This window comes from Heterocephalus glaber, unplaced genomic scaffold (genome assembly GCF_053883595.1).
Source record: "Heterocephalus glaber isolate CG9 unplaced genomic scaffold, H.glaber_assembly_v1.0 deba00001457, whole genome shotgun sequence".
NCBI lineage: Eukaryota > Metazoa > Chordata > Mammalia > Rodentia > Bathyergidae > Heterocephalus > Heterocephalus glaber.
In genome coordinates this window covers 22,639,530-22,664,834 of record NW_028258305.1, presented here as the reverse complement: position 1 = coordinate 22,664,834, position 25,305 = coordinate 22,639,530, and the positions used below count along the sequence as shown (strand labels likewise).

At 43.6% G+C, this 25,305-nt stretch overlaps 1 protein-coding gene and 1 long non-coding RNA gene across 4 annotated transcripts in view; one reads left to right on the top strand and one right to left on the bottom strand.

The window, feature by feature from the left end:
• Nucleotides 1-25,305, top strand: part of Prkce (protein kinase C epsilon) — a 511,185-nt gene that overhangs the window by 456,840 nt on the left and 29,040 nt on the right. For all 3 annotated transcript variants that reach the window (XM_087216080.1, XM_004839392.4, XM_004839393.4), the window contains 2 exons: nt 17,635-17,773; nt 22,206-22,394. In XM_087216080.1, coding sequence (XP_087072206.1) covers nt 17,635-17,773; nt 22,206-22,394 — 328 coding nt within the window. The remainder of the gene's footprint in view (nt 1-17,634; nt 17,774-22,205; nt 22,395-25,305) is intronic.
• Nucleotides 10,083-24,395, bottom strand: LOC147826985 (uncharacterized). Its single transcript, XR_015452986.1, has 3 exons — nt 23,828-24,395; nt 15,715-15,828; nt 10,083-12,222 (listed from the first exon to the last, which is right to left on the bottom strand). It is a non-coding gene; the product is annotated as an uncharacterized LOC147826985 (long non-coding RNA).

Below are 25,305 nucleotides of genomic sequence, written 5' to 3'. Positions count from 1 at the left end.
CCCTCACATGAGGATCCATTTGGTGATTGTCAACAAAGCCAGGGAATAAACAGCTCTCTGAATTATAGCTGAATGACCAAGAAAACCCAAATGCTGCTCCAGGAAGACTGTAGGGTTAAAAAAGAAAGAAGGAAGCAGTGTCCTCAAGGCATGCAGGAGAGGTGAATCAAATCCTCTTGCTGTTAAGTAATGCCACCATCACCTCCACTGACTCTCCAGCCTCCTGATCCATGTGTGTAGGTCCCCTGAGAAAGTTAGTTTCAGGCTGTGCATGCCCACCTTAGCTCAATGACATTGAATAAACTTGCAGATAGTTCAGAAGGGCTCATAATGTGGAGAAGGATATATTTTAGTGAAAAAGAAGCATCCAGAGTACAGATCCCCTTGCAGTGGAGCAAACAGGTAGGAGTGCCAGCGAGGGCAGCTGGAAGGCATCAGGTGCAGAAGGGAAGAGGGCAAAGAGAGGGCCCAGGAATGCTGAATTGCTGTTCTGTAGGAAGCGCCACCCTGAGTAACCTGCTCCTTGGGGACAGCCGGGGGCAGAGGTGGAGGAAAAGCTGATAGATCCTTCTATGTTGGAGGACTGGCAGCCTGTGTAGAGCATGGAGCTCCCATGGGTTTTCTCTGAATGGGCTCCATCCTGCATGGGGACTCTGATGGCCTTGTACAAGGGTATGTCTCCTAGGGTCACTTGCAGAGTTGCTGCTTTCTTTTCTAGTTTTCCCTAAATGAAATTCGGGAAATTCCCTTCCTCTTTCCCACTGGAAGGTTTGAGGTTTATAGCTCTTGACTAAAGCTGTTCAGTGGGTCAGCTCTGGTATATGATACCTCTGTTGGTCTGGGAAAGTCTTTTCTCAAAAAATACATCTACTACTACTTCCTGGTATAACTTCTAAGTTGCAGGTTTTTCTTTATTGTTCTTTGTTTCTGATGCTGGGTCTCAAAGCCCAGGGCCTCCTGCATGGTAGGCAAGTGTGCTACCACTGAGCCTTATTTCTGTTATTATTTATAAGTGGGAATATCAAAGCTTAGAAAGAAAAAATAGGTAACTATAAATATCTCCCCAGGCCCGGCTGGTTGAAAGGCTCTCTGACTCACCAGATTTAAGAACCCTGTCACTGACTGACCATACCCATTGGTTAAGATTCTCCCTCATCCTGGGTTTCTAGACACCACAGTCCCCAGAGTTTCCTCTCTGGCTCTGCTGTCACAAGTCCTGGCCAGTCAATATTGGGCCTAATCACAGATCTGTCATAGTCCTCATCTATTCTCACACTGTCAACCCTCTCCATAGAAAATCTCACCCATGCTCACTTTCTCCATCTTAAACGTCTACCTCTACTCACCTAGTTGGCACATCCAGTAGGATGTCTCCAAGGTGCATCAGACACTGACCTCTCTGGTGCACAGAGGTACTCAGTGTATATTCATTATATGCAACAAGACAGTTCTTTTTTACTTTTTTTATAAAGTCCCCCAGATTGTAGTGAGGAAGACACGGAATCTTCTCACCCTTCCCCATCTTTCCTCATCCTCCGGCAGCCTCCTCTTCCATCAGCCCATCGCCTGAGCCCATAAGCCATGTGCAGGCAGGAGCACCCCCTTCCCCACGGGCATATATGCATAGGCACTCACACACACATACTTCTGACCAGCTGCAGTGCGCCATGGGGTCTGAGAGCAAATTTGGTCTTCCATAGCCAAATTAAGCAAATACAAATATGAGACTTCTTTCTAAAGAATAATAAATTCTGTTTTCTGTCCCTTCAGAGGTCAGTCCATTTTTGGCTCCCTGGCCTTGCAGGAGGCCTCTGATATCCTCCAGGCAACTTGGGTGACCCTGGATTTGCAGGAAGACGTGCTTTCCCTACATTCCCCGCAGAGTGTGCAGAGTTATATTTGTGTTTCCTCAGCTCTTTTTCTGGGTTGGGGTGACCTGCAAGGGGCTGACCGCTCTCCTAGCACGTGGCTGCTTATGTGCTGGACATGGAAGACGTATGCTAACCCTTTTTGGCAGATTCCAGTCCTGACACAGGAGCTGGAAGGGTGGTTTTCTGGCCTTCCTGTCCAGAACTTGGGGCCCTGTGTCACTCTGCAGACCACTTCCGCTAGGCTCCAGGCACACCCCCAGAAAGGTTACTTATGGTCCCTTAGCTAGATTGGGCCTTTCTGTGATGACAGAGCATTGGATGAACTAGGAACTGCACATCACTGAGCCCAAACAAGGCGAGCCCAGCAGCCATTGTCTTCTACAGGCAGGGATGCTGTCCCCTTTGTCCCTCTGCTGGGGAGCTGGCCATCCCCAGTGCTCTCACCTCGTGTCTTCATCTTCCTCCAGATGCAGGCGAGGCTCCTCCTTGAGGACAGGAATTGTGTCTTAATTCTCCATATCTTCAAGGTCTGGCATAAGAACAGACTCTTAAGAAACTCAGTAAATACTGTAGAAATATTCCTCATAGAGCCAAGTAGACAAAGGCTGTGTTAGTTGTTAAAATCCTCCACTAGGGCAGGGGATTTAGCTCAGTAGTTCCACCACCTGCCTCGCAAGCGGAAGGTCCCGAGTTTGATCCCCGGTACCAAAAAAAAAAAAAAAATCCTCCACTAACTAGACTATTACTAACGTGGACTTAACAGAGGCCCTGCTCAGTATTCCATATTCAGAACACAGAGTCCCAGGCACCGTCCAAGGATTCTGGGGACCAAACTGTGGACACAAGGATGTCCCTGTTCTCATGAAATCCAAGTGAGCCAGTAAGCCAGCAAAGTAGTTACAAACCGTGATCAGTGCTGCAAAGCAAGTGACCAAGGTGTCATGGCTGTGATTAAAGGGTGGAGGAGGGGGGATAGAGTGGCTGAGAGGTGTCCTTGAGGAGATGGGGCCAGGCAGAGACCAAAGTGACAACAATTCTGTTTTCCAGGGAGAGAAGTTGGTAATGTGGCAAAAGTCTCAAGGCAGGATAGAGCTTGGTGAGCATAAAGAATTGTCACAGACTTGTCCTGTTGGACAGAGAGGGAAAGTGGCACCAAACAACAGGAGAGGGACCAGTCCCAGAGCTGGAATAAGGCACATGGCCTGCTGACTGCCATGGAAGCTACTGAATGCTTAACAGAGGACCCATGATATGAAGGGATCTTCCTGAGGATAATGGATTGGCGAGTGCAAGAGAGAATCTGGCTTAGAACCTGTGATGGCTTGGGCATTAGTTTAATAGTTCTTAATACTATGTTTAAATAGTTCCATATATTATCTGGAAATGTGTGGCTACCTGGGGCTACAATTGGAGAATTGTCTTCTCTGTTCGCTTATTCCTTTATCTGCTAGACCAACAAGCATTGAGATGTTGGGAGGTGTAGAGCCCTGGGGAAGTTGAAAAGCTCTTTCCTCATGGAGTGGTCCATTGTGCAAGACAGAGGCACAGTGGCGCCAGTGCTAGGACATCAGGACAGGAGGCAACAACCAGGTGCCCACTTTGAATTGTGCAAGGATGTGATAAGGGATGAGGCTAGAGGTCAGGTTAGTGGAGATTCCATGGGATCTCACACCACACCTAGGAACTAAGTTTCTGGGGCACCATGGAAAAATGGAAGGAGGAGAAAGCATCGCCAGATTTACATTTTGTTTGAAAATGCCTGCCATTTTGCTCTAAAATGGAAAGAGAAATAGTAGGCAGGACTGCAAGTTTAAGCTTCATAGACTCCAGCCACCCACACCTCACAGCAGCTAAGACTGGATGGGTCCTTGAGGATGAACTCATCTCATTTTTGAGGACAGTATTGCTCAGAGAAGAAATTTTCCTGGGATCACTTTGGTCTCTGGCTTGAGTCTGTATAGTGAGCCTCAGATGGCTGTCTCAGTAAGCAAGTTGATTGATGGCTTGGAGAGAGAGAGGGGACTAGGTCTGAGTATCAGGATGGTCCTGGGGACCCATCTACATAATAGGGACATAATTCAGTCATGCCCATTTCCCATCACCAGACATTAGGACATTATCCAGGACTATTAAGGCTAAGAATATGCTTTACTTACTATGGATTTTTTAAAAGTTACTGAATAATCATGCAAACAGAAGGTGTTCTGCAGTGATTCCAAGTCTTAATTCCCAGGTACAGCCCCAGTATATTTTGGCTATAAACTGGGATGCTATTTGACACCTCAGGTTCCCAGCTATCAATATACTGGCTGAAGGTCTGTTCTCTACAGATAAGGGGCCATCAGTTTGGTGAAAATAGCCTTGTCTAGCTTATCTGTTACATCTTCTACATATGTTGCCATAAGTCAGAAACAGTCACTACCACAACACTACCCTAGTAGGGACTGCTCTCTGACCTCCAAAAAGGCATAGTGTGCACATAACACTTTTTTTTTTCTCCTCAAGCAACCTAGTAAAGTAGTTGATAGCATGGAAATGGCCCACAGTCGTTCAGGACTGACTGTTAGACACTTGCCCCCTGTATGTCCTGAACCAATTAAATACCCCCCTCCAAGCCCTTTTTCCTCATCCAGAAAATAGGGATACTAATATTCTTGCCAGCCAGTCATGGTAGTGTATGTTTGTAGTCTTAACACTCAAGAGGTTGAGGCAGGAGAATTTGAGCCCAAGAGTCCAAAGCCAGCCTGGGGGAACGTAGTGAAACCCAATCTAAACAATAATAATGAAAATAGTAGTCCTCCCAACTTCACAGAATATGTGTGAGATTAAATAAAATAATGGAGTCTGGCATACAAAAAGCATTTGGGAAAAAAGTTTTTAAAGGTAGTTCAAAAAAGTTTTAAAGGTACAAGGTATGATCTAAATATACAGTAAATGTTTAAGTTTAAACACTTTTTAATTTTTATTTTTATTAGTACCTGTTTGCACTACATAATGATTACAGGCATCATGGGTAGTTGGTACATCTACATAATGCATCTTAATTCTTTTTACTTTCCCTTCTATTTCCCTCTGTCCCATCTCCCTTTGTCAAAAAATTCTTATTACAGTGAAAAGCACGTTGTCATTCATCTCCCTTAGAATACTGCCCCTCACTTTGAACACATGCATCCTATTGTATTTTTCACATTCTGAAGCAATTTTGGAAGCCCCTTTTCATGTCTCTAAATGATATAATCAGAAATATAGCAAATGGTATTGCTCTATGCCATCCAGTGGAAAGGCGGGCTTGTAAAAACATTACAGTGTGTCCTTGTCCACCGTATTCACCAGATTTGGTAACATGGAACTTCTGTCTCTTTCCATAAATCAAAATTGACTATGGGGCCGGGGATTTAGCTCAGTGGTTCTGCTGTCTGCCTCACAAGCGCAAGGTCCAGAGTTCAATCCCCCGTACCAAAAAAAAAACAATGACTATGAAAGGTAAACATTTTAAATTGATTCACAACATCAGGGCAGCCAGGACAGTACAACTAAAGGTAGTCGTGAAAGAGGACTTCCAGAACTGCTTCAGAAAGTGCCAAGAACAATGAGAAAAGTGTGTTTTAAGTGAGGGAGCATATTTTAAAGGAAATTAATAGCAGTGTATCTTTTGCTGCAATAAATTTTTTTAAAAATTAGAATTCACTATACTTTTTATCATACCTCATAGTTTAAAGTTTTCTGAAAGGTATTTTGCTCCTAAATGATTGCATTTTCCTGTAGAACCACTTGGAGAAGGCTTTCCGCGGAGGTTGGCCCAGAATTAAATATTTCCATGACTCAGTTATCTGCACTGCAGTAGAGACTTTTAAAACTGCTTATCTTGGGCTTTGAAATGAAGCATGCTTTTCTTTTTGATAGAGAGGTGATAGACGCACCTTGCCTTGCAGGTTGGCCTAGGGTAGCCTTTGAGAGATTTGGCATGCCTAAGAATGCAGGGTCCATGCCACAGAGAATGCTGGAAGTGGTGCCAGCCCGTCGCCAACACTTGCCATCATGTTGAGAAGAGACTGACTATTGAACGGAAGAAATTGTCTTTCTCTTGACTGTATTGTCAGATATGAAGATGTTTGGTAAAATCTGCCAGAAGTGTTTTCCTTCCCATCTGATTAACCGCAGTCATTGGCAAGCCTCCAAAAATAAGTGGAGCTTCTTTATCACCTCCCTCCAGGCCCTGCTCTCTGAAAATCCCATCCGAATACTTACAATCTCTGAAGCCATTTTTCTGATCTCTTATCTCAAAGCAATCAGAGGAATTTGCTGTCATGCACATGGTACCCAGGCCTAAGAGTTGTGGAACTCACATTCCAAGGGAGCAGAGGCATTAAAATACAGGTCCGGGTGCAGAACACCAGGACAGAGGAGCCTCTTCATTCATGGCCAGTTTTCCAAGTCAGGCAAAAAAAATTTTTTTTTCTACTTTTTCCAGTATATGAAAGACTTGTGTACCAACCCTTCATTAAATGTGATGTGGTTTGCAAATGGAAATTTTTCTGGCCCTTGTTCTTGGGGAACCTACCATCAAATTGGCAAGTAGGAAAGGGTATGTTCAGATTTGACAGCTGAGGGCTCCAACCAGACATTGGACATTCAGGCCCCAGCTCACCTTGCTGATCTTGGCTCACTCACTACACCGACCCCAGAGAGCCCTGTATGATGGCACATGGTGGCTTTCCCAAGATGGAGGCCCCGGGGCTGAGAAACGTACGTGTCTGGAAGCTGTCACATCGATCCTGGTTATTAACACCTGTAAAGCTTCACCTTTTTTGTCTTTCAAGAACTTTGTGTTCTTGTTTCCCAGTGGAGTAGAGAGAGAGAGAGAGCCTGTGACTTTTCTTACTGGGCTAACCTAAAATATCTCTCTCTCTCTCTCTCTCTCTCTCTCTCTCTCCCTCTCTCCCTCTCTCCCCCCCCACCCCCCTCATCTATCTAGGTGGCTTATATTAAGTAGGCGGTAATAAACATTTTTCAAAAATAAGAGAAGAGCTAGCGATTTAGTAATTCTCCTTGGCAGGGCATGCGTACTAAGAAATGATTGCTGGTGTGCCCTGGAGCAGACAGTTTCTGGAGTAACTACATTTCTCAACCACTGGGTTAGAGCTTTCACAGAGGTTCCATCATTTCACCATGGCAATACTATCCCCACTGAAAAGACAAGGAATTTGAGTCTCAAAGATATTTTGGGCTAGCCTACTATTGTCCATCTACAAAGCAGCAGAGTTAGGATTCAGATTCACAGCTGCTTCCTTTCCTATGTGAATGTTGGGAAGAGAGAGTCAGGCACCCTCTCAGCATTTCAGATCATAACTTATAGGTGCTGACAACTTCTTACATAGAAACCAGTACTCGCAAGTTAGATGTACACATAGCTTCACCTTGGGGTCAAGTCTTGGATGCCAGAATATACAGTATTTCAAATCATTTTAGAGACGCTGCAAGGGATATCAATAGTTGGTTTCTTGTCTTACTTAAAACATACTGCTGGGGATGTACCTCAACAATAGAGTGTGTGCTTAATATGCACAAGACCTGAGTTCTATCCCTAGAACCTCCAGAAAAATACTTTTGTTCAGAGTATAGTCTGACCTACCACTGGTCTAATCCCATCTCCAATATACATCGCTGATACTAAGAGCTTTCCATACCAGTTCTCCCTTGGGTGAGACTCTATTATCCCCACTCCACCCCAGCAAACTCATTTTAGGGGTCTTAGTTTACTCATGGACCCCTTTACCACCCAAAGGAGTAAGTACAGTTGGCCTTAGAAGTCAAACTCCTTGCTTTTCCCCTGTAACTAGCAGCTAGAGTTTATTTTATTTTCTCTCATATCATATCATATATATATATATATATTTTTTAATTATTTAGAGAATTTCCTTTCCTGATATCTTTCGATTTTCTGGAAGAGGTCTGTACTCCAACCCCAGGGGTTAGGAGCATACTTGGTTATGCCATCCTGCCTCTAAATCAATCTGTCCTTGTCAATGGTTGTGACCTGGTAGCTGCTATGGTTCCCTTTTCACCACCGTCATCTTTTCCCAGCCCAACGTAATCTAAGTCTAAGCATCAAACAGATTTCCAGCTGGTGCATCTTACATTTTATCTAAAAGGCCATCGCCAATAGTCACATTGGTCAGCCTGGCACTGGCTCTTAACAGCCATGTGACTTTAGGCAGGTTACATTTTCTGAGCCTTAGTTTCCTCATACATTTTAAACGGCAGGTTGATGAGGATGCCAAATGTTAGCAGGGTTGGTGTGGTCAGGCTTCCTGTCTCCTGGAGATAAAATGGCAGAGGACACACCAAGCAAACACGCCCTTTCCTTTTAGCAGAACACTCCTCCCAAATCCCTCTTTGGCATCATGATCTGAGCCAGGCTGACTTTGAGCCTTTATCTCTGTTTAAGACTTGGATTAGAGACCCTGGAAGGAACATGTGGCAGTGTCTGGAGACATTTTTGGGTGTCCTAGCTGGAGGATGGTACTAATAACATCTACCACGTGGAGACCAGGGATGCCACTAAACACCCTGTGATGCATAGAACAGCCCTCACAATAAAGTAATATCTAGCCCCAATGTACAAGGGGTGATCAAAGTAGACAGTGAATGTTTAAATTTTTTAAAAAATTATTATAGTAAAAGATATATTGTCATTAATCCTCCTCAAAATATCCCTTCTTGCTTTGAAAATGTTATCCCATCATTCTTGCCACTTTCTGAAGCAGTTCTGGAAATTCTTTTTTCTGACTTTCTTTATGAGATGAACCAAAAAAAACACCAAAAATCAAAACCATAGTGAATGCCATACAGTGGAAAGGCAGGCTCATAAAAACATTATGGTGTGTCCTTAACTACCTTACTCACCAGATCTGGCAGCATGTAGCTTCTGGCTCTTCCCTCAAGTCAAAATGACCCTGTAAGGTAAACATTTTTTAATCAATTCAGGACATCAAGGCAGCCATGTCCCAGCACAACAAAAGGCACAAAAAAGGATTTCCAGAACTGCTTCAGAAAGTAACAAGAATGGTAGGATATGTGTGTTCAAAGCAAGGGGGAATATTTCTAAGGGAATTATTGGCAATGTATCTTTTACTATAATTAAATTTTTAAAAAACATTTAATATATTTTTCGATCACTCCTCATAATCTGCCCCAATATGTGGAGGCTGAAAATCCTTGTACTAAAGGGATATTGAAAAGCCTGCAGTTACCCTCTTGTGCCTCGCAGGCCGTGTCTAGCCCTCTGGCAGTTGAGGGAGGAAGTGTGATTCTGAGGACATTCTCACAGGCTTTCAGTCTATTGGAGAGTACAATAAAATAGCTGTCAGTTCAGGTGCCCAGCCAACAAGGGCTGTGATAAAGGCACTGGCCTGAAGGGGAGTGGCCTGCTGGGAGTGGCCCTCCTAAAGGGAGGCCTACAAAAGGTGCTTGCTGTCACCATTATTATTTAGTGCAGTTCTTGGGGTGCTAATCAATACAGATAAGAGAAGTGAATCAGAAATGTAAATACTGAAAAGGAAGAGATACAGGGATTATTATTTGCAGGTAATATGAAAAACCCAGAAGAATCAATGGGAAAATGTTTTTATAAAAATAGGGCCAGGGATTTAGCTGCCTCCCTCACAAGTGCAAGGTCCCAAGTTTGATCCCTGGTACCAAAAACGAAACAAAACAAAACAGAATTCAGTACGTAGCAGCGCAAAACATGATAAACAGAAGTCAATCACATATACATATTCAGCCACAAAGAAGATACTGAAAGAAATGATGGAATGACCTCATTTATGATAGGAGTTTAAAATACTAAACTAATAAGAGCTGGGTGCAGATTCCCATGTCTAGAATCTCAGCTACCCAGAAGGCTGAGGCTACAGATAATGATTTCAAGGCCAGCTTGGGCAATACAACATGACTCTGTTTAAAAGTAAATAAAATAATAGCTCTGATTATTTAGAAGCAGATCCAGGTACAATTAACATGTAAACCCCAAATAACAATGCTTTTGACAAAATACAAGCTCTTTTTTATATAAAAGTCATCTGAACCTGCCTAGGGTTTGGTCCTTGGCTTCGTGGTCAAGGTGCCTACTAGGATCAGGCATTATGGCCTCCATTAAGGCGTAGGAAAAAAAAGACATAGGAGAGAGGAAGGAAAGGAAAGCTTTTGCTTTTAAGGATGCTACATGTCTCATTGACTGGAACTTAGTCACGTAACCACACCCAGCTCCAAAGGAGGCTTTTAATTTTGGTTTATAGCTATGTGGTTTAAAAGGAGAAAAAAAAATTCTTTTACTTTTTTTTTTTTTTTTTAATTCTTTTACTAAGGAAGGAAGTGAGAATACATATTGGGACAACCAACAATCTGCCATAAAATGTAACCAGAAATAAACAAGATGTATATGAGAGAATTTTAAAATGCTTCTAAAGGATACAGATAACACTTAAACAAATGGAAAGACAAACAATGCTATTGGATAGGAAGACTCAAAATCATAAAAATATCAATTCTCCCTGAGTTAATTTATAACTTTAAACATGTTCCCCCAGTAAAAGCAGCACCGGGAATTTTTTTTTTTTACTAGACAGACAATTCTAAAGTTCATATGGAAAAATAAACAAGACTAGTCAAGAAATTTGAAAAAGAATAAGAAAATGACCAGCCTTTCTGGGTATCAAAACATATTATAAACCTGTAATAACTAAAGAGTATATTTTAGAGCAATGATACAAAGGGTGTAAAAGAATCCAAGTGCACATGGGGATTTAATATATTGATAAAGGTGGTAATTCAATCAGTGAGGAGAAGATGCACTATTTAGCATCTAGGAATATTTCCAGATATCTGAAAATGAGTAAAGTTTGATGTATATCTTCCAACTTTTATCCAAATGAATTTCAAATGCATCAAACACAGTTATAAAAGCTCAAGGACCCAAGTTCGATCCCCAGTACCAAAAAAACCCCCAAAAAACCACAGTTATAAAATTAAAGCAAAAGTATCAGGAGAAACCTTGAAAGAATGGTTTTATAACTTTGAAATAAATAAAACCTTTCAAATGAAAGCATACAATACCAAAACCATAAAATAAGACATCAATTCAGTTACACAAAAATAAATATCAGCAAAACCACCATAAGCCATGTGAAAAGTTAAACAGTAAACTGAGAAAAGTATTTGCAGTTCTTATCTTGTACAATGTTTCTTAATGTAGAAAGTGGTCATAAAAATCAATAACAAACACCACAAAAATTAGCAGCAGATAATTTACAGAAAAATATAGTTCACCTTCAGACATATTTTTAAATGCTTTAAACTTACAGAGAAACCTAAGAATACACTGAGATACTACTTTCACCTAATACACTACCAAAACTAGGTAACATATCTAAAGAGGCAGGCACTATTGTATATGGCTGATAGAAAAAAAAATTTTCAACCCCTAAGGAGGGCAGTTTGGTAACATCCACCAGAATATACATTCTTGGGTTCTGGGATTGTAGCTCACTAGCATGCACAGCCCTGGGTTCTATCCCAGCACTGCAAAAAAAAAAAAAGTCACATTCTCATAGTATCTAATTTAGAAATTTTTTTCTAGGAAACATACAGGATTCCTTGACACACAGGCAAAATATCATGCATACAGTGTTATTCACAGCAACACTGTTTGTAGTACTGTAATATTAGAAGCATCCTAATTACCCCCAGTAAAAATGGTGAAGCGTTATGCAGCCATAAAAAGAGAATGAGGAGGCTCTTTATATGCCAAGATAGAAAGATCTCCCAGACAGATCAAATGAAAAAGGTAAGATCCCATGGAGTGCATGTCATAAGCAACATTGTGTTTAAAGTGGGGGAATGAATATGTATACATATTTTCTTTTCTTTTTTGCTTATGATATATTTTTAAATTTTTTTATTAGTATATGTTTGTAGTAATGTTTATATTTTTGTGTGGAGTTGGTACACATACATAACACATCCTCTTCATTCCTTCTTTCATCCCCTTTCCCTCCCCTTTCTCCCCCTTCCTCCACCTCTTGATCCCTTTCCCATTTGAAAAAAAATCTATCTCCCTAGCCTATTTCCCTATCATCTTTTATTTTACTCTTTATTTCTAATTTAGGTTCTCATATAAGAGAAATCATGTAATATTTAAACTTATGTGTCTGATTTATTTCACTCAACATTATAGTCTCAAGGTGCATCCATTTTTCCTACAGATGAACTCCAGTTTTCTTTATGGCAGAGTAGTACTCCATTGTATATAAATGCCACATTTTCTTTATCCATTCATCTGTGTAAAGTTCACCTGAAAGGGTACACAAGGAATCAATAAAAAACAATTTTCTATAAGGAGAGAAAGAGGTATCTAGGGAATATCTGCTCTTTCATACTTTGGGGAGTTTTTTTGAACACATGAATGTATGACTACTAAAGATGAAAAACTGAATAAGTGAAGATCATGTTAGATCACGTACATAGAGAGATTTTTTTAAAACCCACTCCTTAACACATGCCCCAAACCTCAGACATGCTCTTGTATTTGAGGACCATGTAGACAGAGACTGCTATCTAGGCAGTCGTTCCTCTGCAAAGCTGTCAATAAACATGCCCAGCCCTGTCTTGGGCACCTAAGAACTCTCCAGAACTCACCACGTCGCACCCTGAAGCTGAATGCAGAGTAGGCAAGGCTGGGGCACCCTGGTTTCCAACCCTCCTGCCCAGGAGTCTTTTGAGCCATACCAAGGGGTGTGATCAAAAAGTAGAGTCAATATTTTAAATTTTTTAAAATTTATTACAGTGAAAGACACATTGCCATTAATTCTCCTCAGAATATCCCCCTAACTTTGAACACCCTTATCTTGTTATTCTTACCACTTTCTGAAGCAGTTCTGGAAGTTCTCTTTTGCAAGTGTCTTTAGTCATGCTGTCATGGCTGCCTCAGTATCCTGAATTGATTCAAAACATTTATCTTTCATAGTCACTGTAATTTAGAGGAAGCTAGACGTCACATGGTTCCAGAGCTGGTGAATAAGATGGAGGCGGATGCACCATAATGTTTTTATGAGCCTGCTTTTCTGTTGGTGGCACTTGACAGCAGCATTCACCATTTTTTTTTTAATCACATCTTGTAAAGACACTCAGCAAAGAGGATTTCCAGAAATCCTCTGCTTCAGAAAGTTACAAGAATGACGGGATAAGTATGTTTGAAGCAACTGAAAATATTTTGTGAAGTATTGATGGCAAATTGGTTTTTTTCATTAATACATGTTTGCTGTATATCTTTTACATTTATCTTAGGAAGTAGGTACATGCACATAATACATCTTGATTTTTTTTTATTTCTTTTCCCCACCCTACTCACTTCCTTTCCTCTGTCTCTACATCCTCTGACCCCATTTTCATTATTGCTATTATTAGTGTTAGTATTATTATTTTTAGTTCATATTTACGACAATTAATGTTTACATTCATTGTAGGCATTTGGATACGAGTACCTGCACATCTTAAATATTTTTACTTCTCCTTCCTCTCCCCCTTGGTCCTTTGGCCCCCTTTCCATTTGCAAAAGATCTGTCTCCCTGTTTCCTCTGTCGTTCCTTTGTTGTGCTCTTTATTTGTACTTTGCCTTACTCAAATGAGAGATGCTATATGCCTGCTGGCTTGAACCACTGGTGGTACATACAAGACCGTCCCATCGGGTGGTTCAGAGCCACCTGACAGCAAGACATAATGAATTATGGCCCTGTCATGAATATGTTAAGCTTGTGTGTTTCATTTATTTCATTGAACATTATGTTTTTCAGGTTTATCCATTTTCCTTCTTTATAGCTGAGTACATAACAGTATTCTATTATGTATAGATACCACATTTTCTTTATCCATTCATTCATTGATGAACATACAGGCTGCTTCTGGAATGTAGCTATTATGGATTGTGCTTCTATAGATATTGGTATCCGTGTATTGCTGTAATATGGTATCTTTATCTCTTTGGGGAAGATACCTAGAAGGGGAATGGCTGGGTCAAATGGAATCTAATTTTAGCTCTTTGAGAAATCTCCATACTGATTTCCACAATGGTTTATTAGTTTACATCCCCAATGTAGGAGGGTCCTTTGTTCACCACAGCCACACTAGCATTTGTTGTTATTTGATTTCTTGATGATTGTCATTCTTTCTGGTACAGTGTGAAACCTTAGAAGTAATGTGCATACCTCTCATGGCCAGAGATGTTGGATATTTTTTATGATAGTGAAAATATACTTTATTTTTAATATAATAGCTGCCAACAACATACTGGTGATGTTGGTGTTCCAGAGAGAGAAAAGAAAATACAAGCATTCTGATAAGCTTTCATTTGCCTATTCATGAAATTCTAAAGAAAATATTACAATTCTGTTCAACATTATGGCTTAGAAGTTGAATTTTTTGCCCATGACCAAAATATAATTTAGTTGCCCCAACACTGATAATTTGTAAAGGGAGGAACTTTTAAAAGCCTATAAATAAAATGAATGCTTCCTTCTCTTTGAATTAAACATTGATTATAACCAGTGTAAGAAATTGGTGAATCAATTAGCTTGATGAAATGTGTATCAAAATGTTCATGAAAAAATAATTTCTATTTTCTCTCATTTTTACTTTGTAGATATTTCCTAAATGGGATTTTTAAGTGCACAGAAATAAAAGCTATCTACATGCAATTCTGGAGAGATTCAAAACTCTACAGAAGTAAAAATGTCTAAATTCTAGTTAATCTACTTGTAAGACTAAATGTCAGTATGTTGGATATTTTTTCATGTTTATTGGCCATCTGTACTTCTTTCAAGAATTGTCTATTCATTTCACTTACTCATTTTAGACTGGGTCTTTTATTTGGGGAGGCCTAATTTTTTTAGTTCTTGTTATGTTCTAGATATTAGTCCTCTGTGAGGGAATAGCTGGAAAAAAATTTTTCCCATTCTGTAGGTTGTCTCTTCACTCTGCTGATCATTTCCTTTGCTGTGCAGGAGGCAAATTGTCTTTTACTGTAATTTTTTTTTTTTTACTTTGAACGTTCACAATACAGTTTGATCACTCCTTATGACTTTCTGTCAAGAGTAAAGAAATAGAAGTCACTAACTCTTCTATGGACTTGAATGTATGTAAGAAGTTAGGGTTTTGGAGGAATTCAGCAGAGGGGGGATTGGAGGAAGTGGATTTGGAGGGGATTTCAGGTATTGGTGGAAGGGTGATGGAAAGAAGTATTGTGGTCTGGGGCCTCCCTGGGCCACAGCAGAAGGTAGCAGCCTGTGCAGTTCCTACAGAACAGGACATGCTCTGCCAGGTGCACACACTGAGTGGACACACTAGACTGTCAGTGAGGGTGGCTTCTTCCTCTGGAAGAAGGAAGGCCAGGATCCAAAGGGATGGTGCACATCCTGGCCCAGTGCAAGGGTAGGAAGAGGGGAGCTGGAGGTGGGGAGAAATGAGACTTCAAGCTTCCCTTGGCCTCCCTAAAAAGAAAAGGTAGCCTGAGCAGAGGGAAGGGACCAGGATGCTCTGTGTCACAACCTCAGTCACAACAAGACTGGGTTTGGGCTGGCTTGGAACCTTTTGTGCAAAAAGTAGAATAGGGCTTTGAAAGAGCATGCAGTGTGGACTGAGACTTGGGCATTTTGTCCAGCTGTAGTGGTAGCTGGCCCTGCGAGAGTCAACCCTGTTAAGGCGTGGAGGTGTGAGACATGGGGGTGAGACACTGGCTTTTGGAGCAGGAGATCTTGGTCCCTTGAAAAAAAAAACAAAACAAAACACTTACCTTCTTCCTGCGTCCATTTACTTATTTCCTCAGGGTTAGCATAACAGCCGAGTGTGTGTCCTTCCTAACTCACTGTGGAATTCGGGACAAGAGTGTGGTTCAAGTCAGAAGGTCCTTTCCTCAAAAAGAAGCATTGCTCTTGTTACTTCTGCAGTTAATATTCTTACCGTGATTGCCATGCATGCCCTCTGAGCCTTGGAAAGGCAATTCTGGATTCTAGGGCCCAAAGGGGCATGTGACTCAACCAGGCCCAAGGGTCAGCCTCCCATTGAGGGAACATTTGCAAGTAGGCAGACAGGACACCCAGCTTCCTCTCACTCAGATTCCTCATGAAGGAATTGAATGGAGCGATGTCAGTGACCTTCACTTCACATACTTTATCCCTTTAGTCCTTTAAGCAATCCTGCAAGCAGTGTGTTATCCCAATTCTACACACCAAGAAACAGCCCAGCACGGTGACCAGAGCCATGCCATAGCTAGTGGCAAAACCCCAGGCTGCCTGGATCCCAGCTGAGCATTGATCCCTGCTTTTCCACCCCCAGCCAGAGCCAACCCTTGGCCACACAGAACTAGAGAGGGAGTCAGAGAAACTGGCCCAGTGGCTGGACTTGGTTGGGCTCAGTATTCTTTTTGCAGTTCACAAGCATGTGTTTAGAACAGCATATTCGCCTTGCTTACTTTTTTTTTCAAGGAGTATAGCTGTAAGCAGAAACAAGGTCGTGGATGCAAGGCAGGCAGGTCCTAAGGCGCTTCCTGCCCCACCTCTGCATTCAGACCTGGGTCCCCACCAGTGGCTGGAATTCAAGGCCAGATGCCAGCAAGCTTATGAGCATGACCCTTCCCGACCTCTGCATGCAAGGGAATGGGCATTCTTTCCCCCCAGCAAGATCCCCCCATCCCAGAATGGCTGCTGAAGGTGGCCCAAGAAGGGCATCTCCTTCTGGACAGTCTGGATTCTTCTTAAGGCCCAGGCTTGGGTGGTAAGGAAATTCTTAACTGGAATCTCAGATTTTGCATAAGACTTTACATAGAACCCAAAGTAAAACAAGCTACAAGGGAGCCACATTGGTTGGGGCACCATGCCCCATAGCCCTCACTTCCTGCACAGAACCAAAAGGCCCTGGAGGACCTTTCTTCCTACAGCAGGCCTTTGCTCCTCTCAGCCTTCTGCCCCCAAGGACTGATCTTCACACACATCGTGCTCCTACAGGCAGGGCTCACATTGCTCTTGGCACAGATTTAAAACTCCTCTTCCTGTCCTCAGAGGCTCTTTGAGGTTGGTTCCAGCCTACCTGTCTGGCCTAGCAGTTCTCTTCTCCAGCTCCAGCTCTCTGATCTGCACACCACCTTTTGCTTCTACCTCCTCTCCCTTGAATTTCCTCTTCATAGTCTAGCCAAAGGTTAGCCCCCACGTAAGTTTTTCTTGAGAAGCCCTCACTGCCTGCACCAGTTCTCCATGGTCTCCCTTTCTGAAGCCCTGCAGGTCCCATAGCCTATGCCCTGCAAAGAAGCACCTGATTCTTAGGTGGTATCATCTGCTTCCCTGATAATAATATGTGTCAACATGATGCCCTCATCTAGTTAACTAAAAAAGGAGGGAGGATAAGCTGCTGCTTTCTCTTGCAGCAGGGTCTAAATAACTGACTTGAAACTACTAAACTGTTTGAGTCATGACACATTCCTGGGGCTGTGGGAGCTCCTCCCTCTTGCTGAGGAAAATCAAGGCCCTACTGGGGATTGACCAGCATGGGAAAGAACCCTTAGGCTGAGGTTGGGTTGGGTCAGGTAGGGTAGGTCAAGCTTCCTGCAGGGCTTTCTCTTCTGGAGATTGTCCTTGAACATCTACACCTCTCTCTAATTCATGAAGATCCTGTCAGGGTGAGCAAGGCAGTAACCATGTGGCCTGGGCCTATCTTACAGGGATTTGAAACTGGACAACATCCTCCTAGATGCAGAAGGCCACTGCAAGCTGGCGGACTTTGGGATGTGCAAGGAAGGGATTCTCAATGGTGTGACGACCACCACGTTCTGTGGGACCCCTGACTACATAGCTCCTGAGGTAAGAACCATGTGCAAAGGCCCACCTCCTGGTGCCAGGACTGAGGCAAGGGCCTAATCTTGTGCACTAGGGTGGTCTAGTGGTGCTTGGAGAATGTTCTAGAAAACGAGAATGAATTCCAGGATGGAGAAACAGGAAGGTGAAAGGTTTGCTGGTTTCTTCATAAGGATGTGGTAGTGATGGGATAAGGATGATAAACCAAGAATAACAGGTATCTCCCACATCTGGACAAATTCTCACTGAACATCACTCCCATCATAGGCCAGAATCACCAATACAACTAGGACTGGGAGAAATGTGTTGGCTGTGTCATTGTTTTCATTTCTTTATGATCAAAATAAAACACCATTGAAAATGGCAACCATTAGCTTTATTAGCTGTAATTTTCCTTCAGTGAAACCAGGAATTATTTGCTATTTCCAATGTGGAGGCAGTTCTACATAATGGGCATCAGGGTGGAACAAGAAGAGGGAGTTATAAACAGAGACTAGAGATGTTCATATTTATCCTCACTGAGTTATCTTGTGTGAAAGCTGTTGGGATAGTTTGCTCATCATGCATGAAGTGTTTGTCTTGAGACCCTCCAGGTCAGTCTTGCCTAAACCAAGAGATACCTACTGTGGATGAGTCAGACTTAAGCCATGGCCCTTCATAGCAGTTTAGTCAAAGTGATCTTCATGGATACAAGATTGGAAGGAAGTCCCAGTCCCATTAAGCACTGTCCATGGTGGAAAGGTATTAGCACATTCAGACTTCCATTTCCTGTAGGTGGGCATTGTTTGAGCACCTGCTAGACACAAAGTGGAGATATAGGTCCCTCTTCTTGAGGAATTTTTGGTCTAGGGGAAGTGACAGATAAGTGAACAGGTAATTAAGCATAATAACAATAAAACAAGTTGGTATCATCAGGGATCAGGGAAGGCTTCTTGGAACATCTGGAGGATGAATTGGTTGTAAAGAATAAAGATTTCCTTTGACCTAAGGGGGGGCACAGATGGGATTCCTGAAAATCACAAGGAGAATCAGAACAGGGTCTGAGTAGGGAAGGAGATTCAGTATCCCAGGGCTCTAAATATTTCCGAGACTGAATCTGTGTTTCTAATCTCGGCACTCCCAGGATCCAGCTCACAGATCAGGCTTTTAGTAGTGGTTTGTTGGATGGATGGATGGATGGATGAGAACTTGTGACGTTTTAACATAGCCATAATCAAGGGATGAAAACATCTTGACCTTTTGCAGGAAAGTTACATAGTGTAGCATAAACAGCTTCTTAGTGTTATAGTAATGAATGAGATTAGAATAAAGGACCCAGGAATGTGGCCTTGATCTTATAGGATCTCTGGCCCACTAGAACCTCCTTGAGGAGGACCCTCTTCAGATCTGTCCCAGGAAGAAGGCAGGCCACAAGAGTGCAGATATGAAGGCAAAAAGCAAGGGACACACAGTTGAGAGTCTTCACAAACCAGGCAACACACTGGGGCCCTGAACAGGGCTTGGGAGTAGGGATGGTGAATTGTAATAGGTAAATTCTCTTCAGAGCTTTTATCTTCTAAGGCATTTGAAAAGTAGCTGTTTCCCTGGTAGCTTGTTCCTTTGGCAGGAGCAGTAGAAATTCAGTCTTCAAAGAGAAATAAATGAAAGTGAGGACACTCCGCTGGGTCTCACTTTTCTCATCTTCTTCTTTTTTTCTGTGTCATGAGAACGCCCCATTCCTGTCCCTCTGTGAGTTGATGCCAGAGTCAGAGGGCTGACAGCCTGGGGCAGTAGTTACAGACCCTGCCCAAGACAAACATTCACTTCACAATGAACAGCACACCCACCAGCTTCCATGCAAGGAGGCCCTGAGGTCTGTTTATAGGGAGGCCCAGTCACTCTTCCTTCCTGCTCTGTCCTTCATGCCAGTGTGCAGAACTGGCAGGATACCATAAATGGCAAACCATCCCTGGTCTGGTGACAGGCAAGTGACTGCTGATAGAGTAAGGTATTGCTGCTTTTATCAAGGGCTGGTGGGAAAATGACATGAAAGGTGACCTCTGACATGCTTAGCACAGTGCTTGGCCCACAGTGAACACTGGCTTGATCGTTGTCCACAGTGTTGGGTTATATAATAGGGCAGGAGGACCAGTCCTGAGAAGGACGATTTGAGCAAGGCCAGACTTGACCAGAATGCCCCCAGGTGCCCTTGACGAGGTCATGATTCATTTTTGAGCTTCAGGTTCATTGTCTTTGCAATGGGAACCCTGGTGTCTGCCCTACCCATCTGGGCAAGCCACATTGAGAATCTAATGAGATTACACATGGGAATGCTGCAAGAGGCATAAGCCTCTGTTCAAACAGGAAAGGCTGACCCTGAAACCAGAGCCACCTTCTGAAGTACCAGCTCTGCCTAAGGATTCTCTTCCCACCTGTACCCTTGGTTGAACTCTCTGGCACCCCCTTCCCGTTCTCCACAGCGGCCCCTGCTCACTGGGAAATGGCCGCCAGCCGTGGGCTACACCTGGCGTCACCAAGCCCAACACCTGCCCCTGTCTCCTACCCCAGCTCTGACCCACTCAGGGTGTTGGCTGCCACACCAAGTACCCCCCACGGTATGCAAACCCTTCCCCTTTTCACCATCTCCATTGCTGACAAGGCAAGTAGGAAGCAAAGAGTTAGGGCCAAGCCTAAAAGGAATTTTACAAAAGGTGTTACCTGAAGCAGTTGGGCTCTGGAGGGGGACCAGAGAAGGGCCAGTGGGACCATTCTGTGGTTTCTGTAGCACCATCCAGGCCACCTGGAGGCCCTCTCATCATGCCACAGAGTTGCAGACCCCAGGTGTCAACCTTCCTGAGGCTACAGGGTGGCCTCTTAGCACCTAGAGTCCCCTGAGCCCAGGGGTTAGTAAGGATACCCAGTAAGATACACACAGTGGGGATACAAAATGGCTGGAGGCTGGCTGTCTGCAGGGTCAGGATGGGTTGCACGGTGATGGGCTTAGAAGAATGCTAGAGCCCTTACTCTGGTGCTTAAGTGATGCCCTAGGGAGAGAGCTGGGCATGAAAAAATAACTAAAATTCAGTGATATGTGTGATGTGCCTGCAAACCTTAGGACCAGGCATGGTCTTAGGATGTCAGAGGACAAGAGAAAGAGCTGGGGTGATCTGGGAGAGCTTTCTGAAGGAGATAGGCTGTGACCATGACCTCAAAGGACAGAAACTGGTGGTGCCAGGAAGACATGGTGAGCCAGCATAGGTGCTGCATCTTCCAAGACTGAGGGAGGAACCAGCTTTGGTTTTTGAACAGAGCAGACTTGCTGGCTCTTTAGGACAGTGGATCCCTTGTCTCCAGCTCCTAATAATATAGAGCTGGCTGCATTTTTCTCACATTTCTTTTTCAACTCCAAAAGGAGAAGTTTCCTAAACTATGCATGTTTTTAAAGGCTTCTGCCTAAGTGTCTCTGTTTACTCCCAAGCACTTGGGGATTGCTCTAGAAGGACATTTAGCAGTAGTCATACATGCATTTAACCTAAGTGACTCTGACTATACATTTGGCCAGAGGAAAAAAAGAGAGACAGAGCATTAGTAAGACCAGTAACTACTGTCAAAGACAAAATGCACCAGACAATCAAGGAGATAATGTGATTCTGGCTATGAGAGAAAGGAGCAATCATTCATGAGGTTGGCCTCAGAGAAGAGGAAGGTGCCTGAGGCTCTTAAAAGGCAGGTAAATGAGGGGTTCATGACTCTCACGGGACTCATAAGGACCAATTTCTGGGAATACACAAGAGCACAGGGCTGGGGATTTAGCTCAGAGGTTTCGCCGCCTACTGTGCAAGCACAAGAAGCTGAGTTCGATCCCCTGCTACCAAAAAAAAAAAAATGCACAGTGTTTCTTGGTGGGTAGAACACAAACAGGTTGGGGAGACCTCTTTTCTATAATTTCCTTCCCAAGGACCCAGGGCTTGGGTCAATTTAACATTGTCACCATTTAAGGAAGACTGCAGCCCTGGCCTCCCTTCCACTCTGGCAGTGAGCACCCTGTGGCTACCTGTGAGATAGGAGACCTAAACTTGCACTGGCTCGTGTCTCTCTGTCTGCTTCTTGCTTTCTTGACCCCGATTTTAGTGTCAAAATATGCAGTTTTTTAAAATGTGGCTCTAAATCCAAGTCAGAGACTTCTCTGGTACTCAGAGAAAGAAAAAAATCCATTTGTTCCCCCTGGAGGACAGATTGTAGACTTTGACTTTGGAGAGATGATAGTTGACTTCCAACAAAGTGTCTCCAAACTCACTTCTCACTGAATGTGCTGGTTTCAGCCCCTCTGCCCATTAGGTAACAGAACTCTGCTCCCGTGGGGGAGGGCAAGTTGGAAATGAAGATGCAGCATTCCTGGCAGGGCTGTTGCTATGGGGCAGTCTTTGGTGGGCCCTGATGTTGCCTGTTTCCTGAACAGATCCTACAGGAGCTGGAGTACGGCCCGTCGGTGGACTGGTGGGCCCTGGGGGTGCTGATGTACGAGATGATGGCTGGGCAGCCCCCCTTTGAGGCTGACAATGAGGACGACCTGTTTGAATCCATCCTCCATGATGATGTGCTCTACCCTGTCTGGCTCAGCAAGGAAGCTGTCAGCATCCTGAAAGCTGTGAGTCACTGCCCTTACCTGGGGCTTTGTTCCTCGGGACACACACACACACACACACACACACACAAACACACACTCCTTCCTCCCTCCTTCCTCTTTCCCCTACTGTCTCCCCCTTATTCTGTCTCCTTGAAAACTCAGAACTTGCTACCTTCCCTGTGCACCCTTACCCTGCTTTGTTCATTCCTAACAGCATTTTCCTCTTCTGACATCCTGTATAAGCTGTCTGTTATGTTTACTGCCTGTTTGCTTGCACAAGGAAGTTAGCTCCTGAGGGCAGGAACGTTGTCAGCTTGCTTTGCAGAGGCACCCCTGGGGGCCAAGAGCCTGGTATGCACAGGCGTTGCTAATGCATTTGCAGAAGCATGGGATGCGCAGCTTCCAGCAAGAGCACCTCAGTTCTGAGCACTTTTCACCACAGATGCAGTTAAAGGGCCCCAAGAGCCAAGGTGTGATGGGGCATGTGACCTGGACATGGGGTCAGTGTTCAGGACAGCCCATACCTGTCTCAGGGTGTCCACTCCTTGGGTGCAGCCAACTGTTACCCCACAGCAATGGGGACATCATCACCGTCCTGGCTTTCAAAAGGAAGCCTGAAACCTAGACCCGCATGTAAAATTTCCTGTATGGCAAATGATTATGACTAGTTCAATCAAAAGGACTATGGGGCCAATGCAGCCTCTCAGGGGGCACCCTTGGGTGCCAGTCTTTGATCCCTGCCCTTCCTGTTCCCTTGCTGGTATCACTCATCAGTGCCTGTGTGTCCTAAATGGACAAATTCCAACCACTGCCTTGCTCTTCCCCAGGACTGAGCCCTGTACCCTCCACCTCCAGCCCTGTAGCCTTCTACCCCTGTGCTCTCTCCAGCCTGGCTCTCCCGTCTATTCTCAATACCATGCCCTGCCCCAGTATCAGTCAGCCCTATAGCTCAGGAGTGTGTGTCTCAGCCACATACCTCCAGCACACTGTCCAGAGGCCCATATTCACTGTACCCCAAAACTGAACTCATAATCATCACATCAAGTCTGCTCCCAAGCTCCTAGGTTCAGTAACCCCTCCCCCAACCCCGCACAGGGGAAATGTGGACCCACTCCTTGACCTCATCTTCTCCCTCCACATTTAGTCAATCACAGAGTCCATCCTCCCTCTTAAATGTTCCCTTCTGATGGCTTTCTCCATCTTCCTGCCACCCCCCCCCACTTGAGCTACCCCACATCTCTCTTGAGGGGCCACAGGATCTCCTTGTGGGGCCCCTCTTGCCTTCTCATCATCTCTGCACTTGGAGCATCCTCTGCCTCATGGCCTTTTTAAAACTCAGCCACAACCGTACACTGCAGTCAGAGAAAGATTTGTATCTTCAGTGTGGTCCAAGATCCCACGTGGGCCCCCTCTGCCACTCAGTGTTCCCTCCCTCGCTGGGCAGCCACACTCACCTGCACACAGGTTCTTCCCTGGAACTCTGCAACCTTCCCTGTCCCTGACTGCTCTCTGCCTGGCCCTCTGCCTGATCCTTCTCATGCCTCCTTCCAGTACCAGCCTCGGTGTTGCTTCTTTGGAGAATCTTTGCCAGCTTCCTTGCCCCAGAGAGACACCTCCCTATTACAGGCTCATAGACTGCTGGGTTTCTCTTGTGTCACTCATCTTGCATTAGTCACTTCCCTGTCCCTGGGACAGAATACCCAACACCCACTACATAAAGGAGGAGAGGCTCATTTTTGTTTTTCTGTTTTGTTTTGTTTTGTTTTGTTGCTCTATGTAAATATTTTATTTTATTATCTTTTTCATGAAGTTTATTGGTACATTTTAGGTATACAGTACAGATACATTTCATCATTGGGATCTTGTGCCTTTACATGATGTATCTTGATTCTTATTTTTTCCCCATTTCTCTGCCCACCCTTCCCTATTTACAAAGACTTTGCTTCAGTTTTTTTCCTTTTCTCATATTTTTTCTTTTCCCTTCTTTCCTTTCCCCTACCCCTCCCACTTCCCCTTCCCCTTTGCCCCTTTTCTTCCTATTTCACAATATCAATTATACATTTTGATCCTTATTTACACTTTTAGTTTTTCACCCCAGAGAAACTATTCAGTATTTACACATGTGTGTCCTATTTATTTCACTTAAGAGGATGGCCTCAGTGTGCATCCACTTATCTATAGATGCCTCTAATTTCTCATTCTTTATGGCTGAGTAGTACTCAATTTTATAGAAAAACCACATCTTCTTTATCCAATCTCCAGTTGATGGGCATTTGGGCTGTTTCCAAGTTTTAGCTCTTACAAACTGTGCTGCTATGAACATGGGTGCACATATATCTCTGTGGTATGCTTCTTTTAATTCTTTTGGGAAGATACCCACCAGGGGAATAGCTGGGTCAAATGGGACTTCCAGTCCTAGTTCTTTGAGGTATCTCCATACTGATTTCCACAGTGGTTGCATCAGTCTACACTCCCACCGGCAGTGGAGCAGGGTTCCTTTCTCCCCATAACCCCGCCAGCATTTGTTTTGATTTCTTGACAGCAGCCATTCTTTCTGGGGTGAGGTAGAATCTCAGCGTTGTTTTCATCTGCATCTCTCTCGAATGACCAGTGCTGTTGAACATTTTTTCTTATGTTTATTTGCTATTTCTACTTCTTTGTCTTAGAAATGTCTGTCCATTTCAGATGCCCATTTTTGAATTGGGTCTTTATATTCGGGGGGTCTGATTTTTTTTTTTGAGTTCTTTATATATTCTAGATAGTAGACCTTTGTCCAAGGAACAACTAGTAAAAATTTTTTCCCACATTGTAGGTTGTCTCTTAGCTCTTTTGGTGGTTTCTCGTGCAGTGCAGAAGCTTTTTAATAAGATGAGATCCCAATTGTTGATTCTTTTTTTTTATATTAATTGGTACATTTTAGGTATACAGTACA